Raw genomic sequence first — 15,190 nt, 5'->3', positions numbered from 1 at the left:
CAGCACAGATCAGGACCGACGCACGCGTCCATGTGACATCCTCACCCACACAACGTGTTCATTTGTGTGACTAACACACCCAGGGCTCCATGGGCACAGATACACAGGCTTGCACGTGCACACACACAGAGAGCTGCATGCACGTCTGCAGGCACAGGGCGTGCACACACATGCACACATGTGAGTTGTCTTATGGATACAAAAATGTAGGATGCTCTAGAGTAAGATCAGCGGTTGTAACTAGTGTTCACTGTGTGATTGACGGGCCTGACAGCCGTCTGTGGGGCTGGCATTTCTTTTTCTGCTTTGTGGGGACAGGTGTCTTATTTAGCCCAGAGCCTTAGGCTTCTGTTGCTGTGATAAAACACCTTGACCAAACTCGACCTGGGGAGGAAGTCTTTGTCTCAGCTTCCAGGTCCCAATCCCAGTCCACAAGGCAAGGCAGGAAATCCGGAGGCCAGAGCCGAAGCAAAGGCTACCGTGGAGTGTAGCTCATAACTCCAGACCACCTACCCAGGGCTGGTCCCCCCACATCAATCATTAGTTAAGAAAAACTCCACAGGCCAGTTCGCTGGGGGCATTTCCTTGAGGCTCCCTGTTCTCAGATGACTTTAGCGCCTATCAAGTTAACAAAAAGACAAAATAACAACAAAAAATTAACGTGGCCACCCAGGCTGACCTTCGATTCTCTGTGTAGCTGATGCTGGCCTTGAACTTCTGTCTGTCTGTCTCTGTCTCCCGAGGGCTGGAATTAAGTCATGTTACAGCCACCGTGTCCCGTGGTGTGGGTACTTTCATTGCCCCCATTTCACAGACAAGGAAAATGAGGCTGAGATTATGGCTTTTGTGCCTGGCTCTTTCACTGAGTACCACTGAGCATGAGTTTCCAATACTTAATGTGTGGCACTGGCACTGGCCTTGCTAACCCCACAGCCGACCTATCCAGGGTTGGGGTAGCCGGGTTTGCAGACCGTCCGGAGACAGCATTTTCCTGACTTCGTAGTGTTCCTGGAATCCCTGTCACTCACCTCTGCTCTTGTGACTCAAGTGGTCCCAGCTTTCTCCCAGGTGCTCCAGTCTGGGAGCCCCCCCTGTCTGGCACTGGGAGGGGTTCTACCTTCTCTGGACCTCAGTTTCCTCTTTGGTAAAACAAATAGGTAGAACTAAGGAAGCTGCTGTAGGCTTGGCTCTCTCCTGAGCCTCCTCCACCTGCCGGTTCCGCCAGTGATGCTGTGCTGCCCGGGCAGGCATCAGCTTCTCACTGTCCCTCTTCCGGCTCTGCCTCCTCCCCTCCCCTCCTCTTTCCCCTCATTCCTCCCCTCCTGTCCTCTCTCCATCAGCCACTGAGGTCTTGCATCTGCTCCTGCCTAGTATCACCCTATGAGGTCTGGGCTGACCAAAGACATCCCCTTTGTCTCCCTCAGGATGGCAGGATCGAGTTCTCCGAGTTCATCCAGGCGCTATCGGTGACCTCAAGGGGGACCCTGGATGAGAAGCTGCGGTGTAAGTCTCCCATCCCCCACCAGGCTAGAAGGATGCAGCCCCAGCCCTTGCCCAGAGGAGGCGCCAGACACCTGCAGCGGTCACCACAGATGGAGACCGCTCTGGGAGGTCAGGGCATTCCCAGAGGCCTGGGCAGCGGGTTCTGGGCAGATGGGCCCAATGTGGCCAAGTAAGCAGGCCAGGCCATCTGTGCAGAGCCAAGAAGAAGAACCCTGCCCTTCCAGGACAGATAAAGGTCTCAGAGGGAGGGATTGAGTTTTGTGAGGCAGAGTCTGCAGCCATGTTGGTGGGACAGGCTGCAGGGTGTGGGGTGTGGGTGGGAACAGGAGTGACGTTAAAACAGACACAGTACTGGGACAGCGGACTCTGTGGGTGGTGTCACAGGATCCAGATTCCTGCTAGACTCAGGTCTTCAGCCATATTGATGATCTCTCATTTATTTATTTACTCATTCAACAAACATCAACTAAGGTGCCACCTGTGGTACCAGGCTGGAATTCAGGGTCTACCCAGATGGATGGGTGCTCGCTGTCGTGACTATCATTCTGCCATGGAGACACAGTTCCTAAACTCCCTAATGCTGGCTGGGGGGCAGGGAGAAGGGGGTGCCAGCTGAGCCAGCAGAGGGGACGCTGACTCTGAGAGCTGACGAGCCCAGAGGGGGGTTGCCATGGCAGAGGGGGCTCCAGGCCAGAGCCTCAGGGAGAGGCTGCAGCAGGAAGAGGAGGCCACTGAAGCAAGGGCATGCATGTCCTGGGTGGCCCTTGGCTGACGCATGGTGGTAGCCGGGGGATTTTCTAGGGAAAAGGGACGACAGTTGGGCAGAATGCCTTGGTTGGTGGGTGCTTTTGTTCCATAGCGGCTTCTGTATTTGGAAGCAGAAGAGGCTTATTGTCACGTGCATCCCATCCATTGCTTTATCTCCTCCTTTCGCCCACCGTGGGAGGGGCAGCCTGGAGCTGAGAGGTCGGGCACAGGCGAGGCAGAGCCACAGTGTCAGGGATTTGTGGGAGGCTGTAGTGCCGTGCTGGTCTCATGAGCCAGTACAAGGACCTGGCTGTCTCCTCCGGTGGCTCCCAACTTGCCCCGCTCTGGGGACTGCACTTCCTCACACAGATCACTCCAGCCTCGTTCCCTGTAGACCAGTACCTGCATATTTTAAAAATTATTGTTATTACTTTTGCCGCTTCACTGGAGACTGAACCCAGGACCTTGCCCATGCTAGGCAAATGCTCTGCCATGAACTATAGCCCCAACCCTTATTTTTCAAGTTCTCGCTATATAGCCCAGGCTGGTCTAGAACTTACTGTGTAGCTTAGGATGCTTTTGAACTCATAATCCTCCTGCCTCTGCCTTCAGAATACTCAGATTAGCGACATGAGCCACTGCATCCAACTCCTGACTCTTGTGTTTATTTCACAACCCTGGCTACACTGGTGTGTGAATGTACCCTCGTATAAGTGTGCATTGGCCTGATGTTTGATCTCAGGCTTTGTACTGGGTCACAGGGAGGGGGAGGGGAGAAGTTGCTGCTGCCCTGGGCCAGAGGGACCCACCACCCACCTGGCTGGTTGATCACAGGGGCCTTCAAGCTCTACGACTTGGATAACGATGGCTACATCACAAGAAATGAGATGCTGGACATAGTGGACGCCATTTACCAGATGGTGGTGAGTCTCAGGAGGGTGAGAGGTCAGAGGGTGAGTCCCAGGAGGGTAGGGGTGGTGGGGAGGCCACTTGTGACCTACAGGGCCCAGGGGAAACCCAGAGTCACTTTCCTGTTTCTGGACAGTACAGGCCAATCAAGTACTTGTGATTGAGCAGCCATGAACATCCCCGCCTGGGGTCAGGCAGTGACTAGGTGGGTAGTGGGGCCAGGTGGCTGAGATGTTCCTTTGAAAGGTGGCAGGGCTGGAGAATGGGAGAGAGAGGTGGTCCTCATTGGCACCAGCCCAGGGTGTCAAGGCAAGGGTTTAATTATGAGCTCAAAAGCAAAAGTTCTGGCCTAGTGCCCTGGTGGCCCAGCAAGGGCTAAGCTTAGCCACAAGCCCAAGGCTGCTGCGCTGGCCGACCTTATGCTCCCTGACCTCGGCAGGGGAACACCGTGGAGCTCCCAGAAGAAGAGAACACTCCTGAGAAGAGGGTAGACCGGATCTTTGCCATGATGGACAAGGTGAGGTGGGGCATAGGGACCTTGGGCCTGGCCGGGCTTTGCCACGGATCCTTGGGGGACTCGCTCAGGCCAGTCAACCTGGCTGTCTGGCAGCCAATCCGACTTTTTGGTGAATTTTCTGGGAAGGCCCCTTGTAATTACCCAGGGCCCATGGCCTTTGTTGTCCTGTCCTGGACTCCTTTGGTATCCTGCAGAAGTCGGACTTCTCACAATAACAGCCTCAAGTGTGTAAAATATGGTCCTTACAACAAAAAAGGAAACAGATTATTTTGGGTTGTGGCTTCTGAGGCATGGTTTAAAGGGAATCTGTGATGTAGCTTTGGGGTGTGGCTCAGCGGTGGAGGGCTTGCCCACCGTGCGCAAGGCCCTGGGTCCCATCCCCAGCACAAACACAGTGGGATGCCCATCCGCCTAAGTGGAAGCTTTGATACGGGCAGCTGCTGTGACGAGGTCGTGGGTTCCGATGGCCATCTTAGCTTCTGGGGAATGACAAGACTGTCTGACACGCGCACGCGCGCGCGCACACACACACACACACACACACACACACACACACGCACGCACGCACGCACATACGCATGCATGCACACACACACGTGCCCCCCATGTTCACAGACACTGGGTGGAGAAGCAGCTTTCTCTTGTCTGTATGTGTCTCTGTCGTATGCACGGGTGTCCTCCTGTGCGTGTGTGTGGTGGAGGCCGGAGGATGACAGCAAGTGTCCTCTTTGCTCTCCACCTCATTTTCTGAGACAGAGTCTTTCACTGAACCTGGAGCTTGCTGATTCAGCTAGACTGGCTGGCCAGTGAGTCCCAGGGATCCTCCTGCCTCAGCCTTGGCCCCAGCACTGGAGTTATGGGCGCATGCTACCTTGCCTGGCTTTTATGTGGATCCTGGGGATCAAACTCAGGTCTTCAAGCCTGCGCAGTTGCCAGGCCATCTCCCCAGACCCTCTCTCTTTTCTGCAGACCTCTATGGTTCCTTTGACTCGGTGGTGCCCTTTGTCTGTTTTTCTGGGGGTGCTGAGGGTCACACTAGGGCCTTGTACGAGAACAAGACCCGTGCTCTCCTTGAGCTGTATCCCAACCAGAAACATTTCCCTCAACTAAAATAACTTTGATTCACGTGGAAATTGGATGTTGTGGGATGAAGAAACAGCCTCTCTAGCCTTCATGAGAATAGAAGCCCCCAGGCTTCCCGCTGCCTGCTGATGCTAACAGGCTTGCCCGAGAGCTCTGAGCTCTTAATAAGGAGGGAGATTAGCACATGGGAGGGCTGCAGCTGGGCTCCTGCTGTCCCCAGACAGTTTTCAGATGGGGGGCCAAGGCAGCGCAGCCCTCTTGTAGCGGGACCCCAAACTGACTTTTGCTAAGGCCACCACCCGCTGCCCTGCAGTACTCAGACAACTTCTGGTTTTGGAAACACCGTAGACCTTGGGTTTATGGGGTCATGGTGGTGGTGTCCCTGGGATGGTGACCCTAGGCCAGTTCCCTTGCCAGACCAAAGGGGATGGGTGCAGCTCCTCCTTTGTAGGGTGACCCTGAAGATTTGAGGGCTTGGGTGGGGGGCGCACTGAGCCTCATAGGTGTCGGCTCTCAGCCATCATAAGATCGGCCTTTCCAGGATAGGTGGTGCCTTCCCTGCTTCTGGAAGTGAGGTGAGTGGTCCCTGAGGCCTGAGTTCTATTAGGCGCCTTCTCAGGACTCCTAGGACTTGATGTGGCCTGCTCCAGGGGTAACTTAAATGCCTGAAGACCCCAGAAAAACACATGGAGTATTAGCCCTTAGGATTAACCACCTTTTATGCAAGTGATATGCATGTGTCCATGTATGCACACTCATGTGCATGCACGAGTGCCCTTCCCAGAAGCTGACCCACCAGAGTGTCTCATTGGGACTTGGACTCACTGATTTAGCTAGGCTAACCAGCCAGAAGCCACGGGGCTTGTCCTGTCTCCACCTCCTCTGAGGTTACAACTCTGTGCCACCATGCCTGGCATTTTGACATGGGTGCTGGGAATCAAACTCAGGTCCTCATACTTGAATGCAAACCTTTACCGCTAGTGCTGGTATTTTTTTTTCTTTTTTTCTTTTTTAACTGGGAATTGAGCTGGATGGTGGTGGCGCACATCTTTAATCTCAGCACTTGGGAGGCAGAGGCAGGTGCATCTCTGTGAGTTCGAGGCCAGCCTGGTCTACAGAGTGAGTTCCAGGACAGGCAGGGCTACACAGAGAAACCCTGTCTCAAAAAAACAAAAAACAAAAAAAGTCATTTTGGATAAGATAGTAAAACAAAACAAACAAAACCCATGCAAACTGTGGTAAGTTCTCCACACACCCTCTGCCACTGAGTACCCTCCAGCCCTTTCTGTATGTTTCTGGATCTGTAAGTTGCCCAGCCTGGACTTGACCTCCCCATGTAGACCATGATTTGAGTCATGAGCCTCCCGCCTCAGCCTCCCAAGTAGCTGAGAGTACAGGCCTGCAGCACGGAGCCCCGCTCATTTTGAATACTTAATGGTAATAAAAATACGAGTAGGCTATGAGCCGGTACAGCGGCTCTGGCTGATAAAAGCCCAGAGCTGCAGGAGTCTTTAAGTTGACACGTGGAATGTTCATTCCCCAGACCTGTCACTCTGCCTTTCCCTGGTCCTCAGATGGAGAACCAGAGGCTGAGAGAGGTGGGTCAGGAGTGCCAGGTCTGTCTGATGCCTCACCTCCTCTGAGGACACTGTCAGACTCAGGATCCCGTCCCAGGAGGCAGATCCGTCTTCAGCCACTTCTCTTCTTGCAGAATGCTGACGGGAAGCTGACGCTTCAGGAGTTCCAGGAAGGCTCCAAGGCCGATCCCTCCATTGTGCAGGCTCTGTCCCTCTACGATGGGCTGGTATAGTCCAGGCCCAGAGCTGGGGTGAGTTGGATGGGTCCTAAGGTGGGGGTGGGGTGGGGGTGGTGAAAACCCACCCACAGGACAGCTAGCATGGGCAGCAAATTCTGTGTTTCCAGGGTGCTTGGGAGTTAGGTCTTCAAGTCATCCACGGCCCTGTGGTGTTTTATTATTTTTATCGGTCCAAATCCAGTTTTCCTGGGCTGAAGAGATGGCTCAGAGGTTAAGAACACTGGCTATTCTTCCAGAGGACCAGAGTTCAATTCCCAGCAACTACATGGTGGCTCACCAACCATCTGTAATGAGATCTGGTGCCCTCTTCTGGCCTGCAGGGATACATGCAGACAGTATACTGTAATAAATTTACTTAATAAATAAGTAAATCTTTAAGGAAAAAAATAAGAAAAAATAAGTTTTCCTGGATTGAAGACACTGTAGGCAGTCAGGGCCAGGGCACTGGGAAGGCAGGATGCTTTGCCAGTTCTCCAGCTCAAAGGTCTGATCTCCATTTTGAAGCTTCCATTAATATTATTTAAAGAAAATATTTGTGTGTGTGTGAGTGTGTGTGTGCTCATGCGTGCATGTGCACATGTGTATGGGGGCACATTTACCTGCAGAGGCCAGAGGAGGGCATCAGATCTACTGGAGCTGGAGCTAGAGGCCTCTGTGAGCCCCTGGAGGTAGGTTCTGGGAACTGAACTTGGGTCCTCTGGAAGAGCAGCCAGTGTGCTGAGCCAGAGTCATGCACTGTCCCCTCGATTAATACTACTTTGCACAAAAATGCTTTTGTATTGACAAGGTGTTAGAATTGATGTCTACAAAGGAAACTTCCCTAAAAATGAATGTGATAAGGAAGGAAAATGCAGACCTCAGGCAGGTTTGAGGCAAAGTACCCCAAAAGGACCATTTTCCTCAATAGGAAAATCGGTTAAATGTTCAGAGGCAATTTATGACTTGCTTTAAAAAAAATTATTACAGCAGACTGGAGAGCTGACCCTGCCCCCACCTAGGCAGTGGGAGAGCGGGCCCTGGTGGCACTGGTGCAGGAGAACAGGCAGGCTGACCAACCCAGCTACCACCCAGGCCCAGATCCAGAGCTTTGAGTTGGGGACCCCAACATCTACCCCATCCATGAACTGCGGGAGCATGAAGAGGCCAGTCCTGCAGAACCAAAGCCGCGGGATCTTCACGAGACAGGTCAACAACAGGATATCCAAGAGGAGTCCCGATGAGGGTGCAGTATTGATAGTGTAGCAGAAGCCAGAGGCCTCGAACCCGTCCAGTGACTGGTCGCAGTGAACATTTGCAAGTAAAGCTGTTAGGCAAAAAGCGTAGAGTACAGGGCGCTGCAGGTCCACGGCCAGATGTTTTTTTGTTTGTTTTGTGGTCTTTGGGGGAGGAGGTCGCAGGGGCAGAAGAGCAGATATGGAGGGACGGTGATGAGTGGTTTTGAGATATGGAGGGACGGTGATGAGTGGGTTTGGGATGGTTTATTGGCTTACAAATCCATATCACTGTTCATCACTGAAAGAACTCAAACAGGGCAGGAATGTGGAGGCAGGAGCTGATGCAGAGGCACAGAGGGGTGCTGCTCACTGGCTTGCTCCCCATGGCTTGTTCAGCCTGCTTTCTTAAAGAACCCAGGACCACCAACCCGGGGTGGCACCACCCACTATGGTACCATCAATCACTAATCACAAAAATCAATCTCTAATTACAAAAATGCCCTACTGGCTTGCCTGCAGCCTCATCTTCTGGAGACTTTTTCTCACCCGAGGCTCTCTTTTCCTCTCTGACGACTCCAGCTTGTGTCAGGTTGACACAAAACTAGCCAGTACACTCCCTGTGGGGACTTCCTACCAGGGGCACCATTGACTGCTTCCTTTCTGCTGGTTTTCATCCTAAGAGAGAAAACCAAATTGGCCTAGATAAGGATCTCTGATCCTCATAGGTTAGGAGCCTGCTGGGCTGGGACATGTTTCCACAACCGTCCAATCAGGAGGCCTCCAGGACCCCATATTCCACATTAACATGGTTGGGAGACTGGTTGGCTCCAGGGAAGCTTCTGTGGTCTTGAAGACAATCCCTGTGTGCTTTTTATAAGAGAATCCGTGAGGGGAACTTCCTTAGTACAAAAGCAGCCATTTTAAAGTGGACAGCTCAGCCAGGCCTGGTGATCCAGGCCTGTCATCTGTCATCCCAACTGTTGAAAGGCTGAGGCAGGAGTCTCTCTAGTTTAAGGCCTGCCTGGACAATTGAATGACATAAAAAATATAGAGCTGGTGATGTAGTAGTTGGGAAGTACATTCCTGGTACATGAGAGGCTCTGGTTTTAATTCCCCAGAGGGGTGCACTTGCACACACACACACACACACACACACACACACACACACACACACACACGAGTTCAGTGGTATTTAGTATACTCATGGTGTTATGCAGCTGCCGCATCCTCCTGGTTCTCACAGTCTGGCATCCTCTGAAGTCAGGCTGTACGCCCCGCATGTCCGCGGTCTCACCAGCCAGCTGCTCTCCGGCTCTGCGGACCCGCCTATTTGAAGTGGCTTTGAGTCTGGCTTCGCTTCCTTCGCACTCTTCCCAGAGCTGCCCATGTCCTAGAGTCACAGCTTCGTTCAGAAATGTTTGCTTGTTTGTTGAGATGGTGTGTGTGTGTGTGTGCGTCTTTGTGATGTTGACATAAAAAACACAGCTCTCAGCTTAAAGGGGATAAGAAATAGTCTGTCCTGGAACCAAAAAATGTGAGTGAGCATGGAACACAGAGTTAGGTCACCCCACATTCCGACATGTAACCAGTTTTATCCAGTTGGATCAGTACCCTGATGGAGCTTTAAATCAAGGCTGTTTGAAAACACACTGATGGGCCGGGCAGTGGTGGTGACACACACCTTTGATCCCTGCACTTGGGAGGCAGAGACAGGTAGATCTCTGTGAGTTCAAGGCCAGCCTGGGCTACAGAGTGAGTTCCAGGACAGCCAGAAAAACCCTGACTTGAAAAACAAAAACAATCAAACAATCCAGGTCAGCAACTGAAACAACTTAACATCTTAACATCTAAAAAAATTATCCAGGCTGGAGAGATGGCTCAGAGGTTAAGAGCACTGACTGCTCTTCCAGAGGTCCTGGGTTCAAATCCCAGCAATCACATGGTGGCTCACAACCATCTGTAATGAGATCTGGTGCCCTCTTCTGGTGTACAGGGACACATGCTGTATACATAATAAGTGAATAAATCTTAAAAAATTATCCCTTGACAATTTCATGCCTGTATATAAGATGTATTCTGATTTGTGTTCAGACACACCCCTCTCCCCTTACGTTTCCCACTCCCTCCAGAGCCCCTCTTCTCAACAAGGCTTTTTTTTTTTTTTTTTTTTTTTGGTTTTTTTCGAGACAGGGTTTCTCTGTGTAGCTTTGCGCCTCTCCTGGAACTCACTTGGTAGCCCAGGCTGGCCTCGAACTCACAGAGATTCGCCTGCCTCTGCCTCCCGAGTGCTGGGATTAAAGGCGTGTGCCACCAACGCCCGGCTAAGGCTTTTTTTGTTTTTGTTTTTTGAGACAGGGTTTGTCTGTGTATCTTTGGTGCCTGTCCTGGAACTCACTCTGTAGACCAGGCTGGCCTCAAACTCACAAAGATCCGCCTGGCTCTGCTGGATTAAAGGCGTGCGCCACCACCGCCCGGGTCAACAAGGTTTTTAATGTTTGTTACAGACTTATTATTTTATGTGTATGAGTATTTTGTCGGTATGTATGTGTGTGTACCACATGTATGCCTGGTGCCTGTGGAGGCCAGAGAACACTGGATCCCATGGAATTGGAGTTACAGGTGGTTGTGAGTTGCCACGTGAATGCTGAGAACAGAACTCAGGTCCTCTGTAAGAACAAGTGCTCTTACCTGCCCAGCCTTCTCTCTAGCTTCCATGCTTGGTTTTTGTTTGTTTGTTTTTAGTGACCAGCTGAGTTTAGTTACGATTGCTTGCGTCGGTAGCATGGGTATGGAGTTATCGACTAGAGCGTGGGTGACTCATTAGTGACTACAGAGATTCCCCATCTCCCAGCCGCCCAGCTCCTTGGCTAGAGGTGAGGCCCTCTGTGCTCCTCCCTCCTCTATGCTGGAATTCAAACACGTTTTTAGATCAAATGTCCTGGGGCTGGAGAGAGATGGCACAGCAGATTGAGCGCCTGCTGCTCTTCTAGAGGACCTTACTGTAGTTCTTAGCTCCCATGTCAGGCTGCCTGCAACTGCAGGTCCTGGGGTCCAGTGCCCCCTTCTGGCCACTGAGGGTACTTCACACACACACACACACACACACACACACACACACACACAGAGAGAGAGAGAGAGAGAGAGAGAGAGAGAGAGAGAGAGAGAGAGAGAGAGAGAACATACTCATGAAAAATAAAATAAATCTTAGAAAAAAATTAAAATCGCCATGCACCAGTGGCGCACACCTTTAATCCCAGCACTTGGGAGGCAGAGGCAGGCGGATCTCTGTGAGTTTGAGGCCAGCCTGGTCTACAGAGTGAGATCCAGGACTGGCACATTTTGGTTTGGAGAAGCCCTGTCTCGAAAAACCAAAAACCAAAACAAAACAAAACAACCCCCCCCCAAAAAAACAAAACCCCCAAATTAAAACCAAGTGTTCTAATAGGATACAATTTAAGATATACTAATTTAATGAATGTGGAGAAATGACTGTTTCATTCAGAGATCTTCGACAAAGTGGAGTCCTAAAGAGGGGCCGAGTCTCTTCTTGCTACCACATTCCGTTATTCAAACTCAAATGGACTTTCAGCCTAAAGTTTAGAAGCCAGGCCCCAGGGGACCGTCCCTTGCTGTGGCTTTAACATGCTCTACCTCCCTCTGTCTTGCAGATGTGTGGGAATCACTCGCCTCTTCCTGTGCCATGAGGCCACCGCAGCCTGGCACCACCCCCGTGCCCACCCAGCCTTCCTCATCTACACACAGCCGGCTGCCCCTGAGCCTCCAGGTCCGGTTCTCTTTCCCCCCTGCCCTGCATCCACCTGCCGCCTGAAGCCACTGGTTCCAATTGTCAACAGCCTCCGCTTGTTCCAAATAGCGATGAACCGAAATGGAAAAGACTCCAGCCCTCCGCAAAACTAAGGACTTGGCTGTCTCCCTCGGGCAACCGTTCCATTCCTCCTGCTCTCCTGCGTGTGTGCTTTCTTTTTTTATTTCACATGGACATTGTAAAAGAAAACGAACAAACTACCTTCTGTTCTAGAAGATACTGACCCTTGGGAGAAGGCCTCTAGGGCTCCGAGAGCTCAGTCTCTGCTGGCCCTCTGCAGCGGTGGCCAGGGGGAGGGCTGCCTGGTGGTGAGGGTTCTCAGCCCAGCCTTTAGGAGCGAGGCCACTGGCAGGCAAGGATGGTTAGTGACGATGGTTCATGTGGTAACAGTATTGTGTGTTCCGTGGGGAAAGTGAGTTTTTTTTATACTCATATATAATCGATACCTTTTATTTATTGGTTGTTAACTATTGCTGCTACCTTGTGTGTCTGAAACTCCCAGGATGCTGGGCCTCCGTTTACATGTGCACACCCTCGCCCACCTGCCCGCCTCACTTGGGAGGATGGTGGCCTGCAGCGGCCAAGAAGCCAAAAATCTTTTCCTCTTTTTTCAGATACTGTGCTCCATTTTTGGAGAGGGGAAGGTGGGCATTCCTAAACGGCTAATGTACTGTTCCCCCAGCTTCTGCCCTGCAGTCCCCACCCCTCTCCTCTGCTCTCCTCGGAGTCCATAACACTTTTTTCAAGGACAAACGGGACTTTTCTTTTTTTTTTCAACTCTTGCTCTGATGTTCACAGCAGAGAGAAAGTGGAGAGCCTTGTTCCGGGAGTGGGGACTGGGAGAGGGCGTCGGGCACACAGTATGGAGAGTATGAAGTGGGCTTCTCTGCAGTCCACTGGCAGAGGTAACGATGTCTCTGCCTCCTTGATGCTAGGGGTGTGGAGAGCCTGTGAATTCCTCGGCTTTCCTGCCTCTGTCTGCCTTTTGTAGCAGGCTACATGGCTTCTTCTCTGCTCCGAGGCTGAGAAGGAGAGGATGAAAGGACAGGACCAGGCCATGCTACCGAGGGAGGCTCTGCTCATCCAGAGCCAGGGATGGCTCTGTGTCTGTCACCAGGAACACTGGGCAGCCATGGACCAGAAGCAAGAGGCCCGAGGTTGGGTTTCTCTGTGATTTCATAGTCTGCCTCTCGGTCAGTAGGGCTGGGGGGGACGGCGGGCGGTTGGTGGTTGGTCTGGCTGATGATGTCTGATTCTCAGCCTGGAGCTTGGGTTCCTATGTCTGTGATACTGTTCTGTGGTTGTGTTTGCCAGGCCCTGGGTGTCTGATGGTGCCTCCTCCAGCCCCTCTTCAGTGTTCTCTAGGCTCGTGAGCTCCTTTGGGACTCACCCTCACCGTGGGCAACTTTCTCAGTTGAGACGCGGCCTCCCAGCTGCAGACAGGCAGGCCTGGGCCCATAGTTCTTGCTTCTAGTTTGTGTCGCCCCTCTGGCCACCAGCGAGAGGGGGAAATGGCCGCTGGATTTTGTTCTGCTCCGATCCTCTAGTAATCTCCAGCATACATCTAGGAGGCTGAACTCTTCCTTGCCAATGACCCGTGGGTGAGTAGCTGTCAGCTGGGGGATGGATGTCCTCCATCAAATGGTGGCTTTGTGTGGGTGGGAATGCTTAGCAGTCCACAAATACACCCCCTTCATGGGCACACATTTGGCTCACGCTGTGCGCACTATTGGCCCAGCAGATCCCACAGGGCTCCGGTTGCATCGGCAATTTTCTTTGAGGCTTCTCTGGGTCAGCTTCCTGCTTGGCCACCGACAGGGCCTCTAGGACGGGGAGTCGATGCGGTGATGTGGGTTGAGAGGATAAGAGTGGACTTTCTGTGGTCTCTGGAGCCTCTCCGTCACTAGCATTTTGGGTGGCATCCAGACTCGATGGATTCTTAGCTGTGGACTGTCCAGGATGAAGCCTGGGTTTTCCCCGAGTCTATGGGTCCAGGTTTCCTCTTGGCATCTTGGCTTTTTTGAGTTGCAGCCTCAAGTGTGGCTTTTGGTCTTCACAGTTTATGTCCTTGGGCCCAGCCTTGGACACTGAGACAGCCCGGGCTGCCTTCTTCCTGGCAGGATGCTGGACACTGTTTTCATTCGAGGATGCGTCCTGACAGACTTCCGTCCTTCTCTCTCACCAGCCGCTAGCTGTGGCACACAGCACGCCCAGAATCTGAGGCTGGGCCTCTTCTGAGCAGCCTGAGGGCCCTCTCCCCAAGTTCATTTCCACTGAGTCCCACCCCATCCGATGCTGCTTTCTTTCGGGGTGTGGTCCAGCCTATGAGGCCAGATCCCTAGTCCCTCTGCAGACCCTCCCTGCTAGGGCCAGGGATGCTGTGCCCCTCCCCCTCTTCTTCCAAGCAGTTGCTCCTACTTTGTGTTGACTGGGACTTAGGAGAGCGTCACGACTTTGCGGTATCCAGCCAGGTTTAAAATAACAAGGCAAATGTATGCGGCATTGGTGTCTCTTTCTTTAAATGCGCTGCAAGTCTGACAGTTGATTTCCTAAGAAGGTGCGTTTGGGCTTTTGGGGACAGCGTCTCTTCTAGGGGATGGTGGAGTGTAGGGTGCCTGGGGATCCCTGGCATCTCTCCAGAGAAAGTCCCCACTACTGGCCTAGCAGAAAGCCCCTGGGATTCCTCCCAGTCTATTTCCGAATTTACATGATCCAAGGATCACAGGGGCGCCCCCTGGTGGGGGCACCGCGGGGCTGCAGTGGTCCAGTAAGGGGTGAAGTTGGAGGCTAGAGGTGGGAAGGCCAAGGAGGTTGTGGTTGAAGAGGCCATGGACCCCCCAGCCGCACATATCTGGCAGCATGTCTCCCACCTGCCCCTCTGCTAGGTCATCTGGGGCTGGCAAGGTAGTTGGCATAAGGGCACAGTGGGAAGCTTTGCCCTCCCAACTTTAATTTTTTTTTAAATATCTGCAAAACAAACCCGATGGTTAATTTTTGAATGAATAAAAGGCTTTTGTTGAATAAACAGTTGGTCCCATCTTCTGTCTTGGCTCTAGGGTCAGGTTTTGTCTGCTTCCCAGGGTGGGGGCCACACCTAGCACCTTTCTCCACTTCATTCCCGGACAAACTCAGTCTCTGAATTCCTCTGGGGTCTGTTTCTCCACGCCTCAGAAGGAGGTCAGCCACCTTGCAGGGTGTCATGAGGACTCTGAGCGAAGCGGCTAGAGGCCCTTGCAGGGGAACAGGCCAGCAAGTCCTGTAGCTCCTGAAGGACGTCGGGTAACTTAAAGGCCAAGAAAGGTGATGTTCTGGTTGTGGTGTTCGCATCCTTCCCTGCTTGCGTCCCCAGCACCCTCGGAGTCTTTTTTGGGGGTGCCGTCCTGTCTGTGTCTTGGGGGAGAAAGGGAGCCCCTCGTCTGGTGGTGCAGGGTGATGGGTTTTGTCGCATGTCCAGGCCTCCCCCCTGCTCCCGCTGTGTGTCATCCGTGTCTGGCCAATTAAACGCGCTTCCTGGACCTCCCTGCCTCCCTGTGTGGGCCTGGTGCTTCTTCGTCTTTTCCATGTTTCCGTCTGCT

At 52.5% G+C, this 15,190-nt stretch overlaps 1 protein-coding gene across 1 annotated transcript in view; it reads left to right on the top strand.

Annotated features, from left to right (window-relative positions):
- Nucleotides 1-14,657, top strand: part of Ncs1 (neuronal calcium sensor 1) — a 52,968-nt gene extending 38,311 nt beyond the window's left edge. The window contains exons 4-8 of the mRNA XM_028884654.2: nucleotides 1,425-1,503; nucleotides 3,085-3,173; nucleotides 3,599-3,676; nucleotides 6,471-6,587; nucleotides 11,458-14,657. Of these exons, the coding sequence (XP_028740487.1) occupies nucleotides 1,425-1,503; nucleotides 3,085-3,173; nucleotides 3,599-3,676; nucleotides 6,471-6,569 (345 nt within the window). The 3' untranslated portion in view covers nucleotides 6,570-6,587; nucleotides 11,458-14,657. The remainder of the gene's footprint in view (nucleotides 1-1,424; nucleotides 1,504-3,084; nucleotides 3,174-3,598; nucleotides 3,677-6,470; nucleotides 6,588-11,457) is intronic.
- The last annotated feature ends 533 nt before the right edge of the window (nucleotides 14,658-15,190 follow it).

The sequence above is a fragment of the Peromyscus leucopus genome, chromosome 4, assembly GCF_004664715.2.
Source record: "Peromyscus leucopus breed LL Stock chromosome 4, UCI_PerLeu_2.1, whole genome shotgun sequence".
Lineage (NCBI taxonomy): Eukaryota > Metazoa > Chordata > Mammalia > Rodentia > Cricetidae > Peromyscus > Peromyscus leucopus.
The sequence above is the reverse complement of the archived record's forward strand: the minus strand, read 5'-3'. Positions and strand labels throughout refer to the sequence as shown.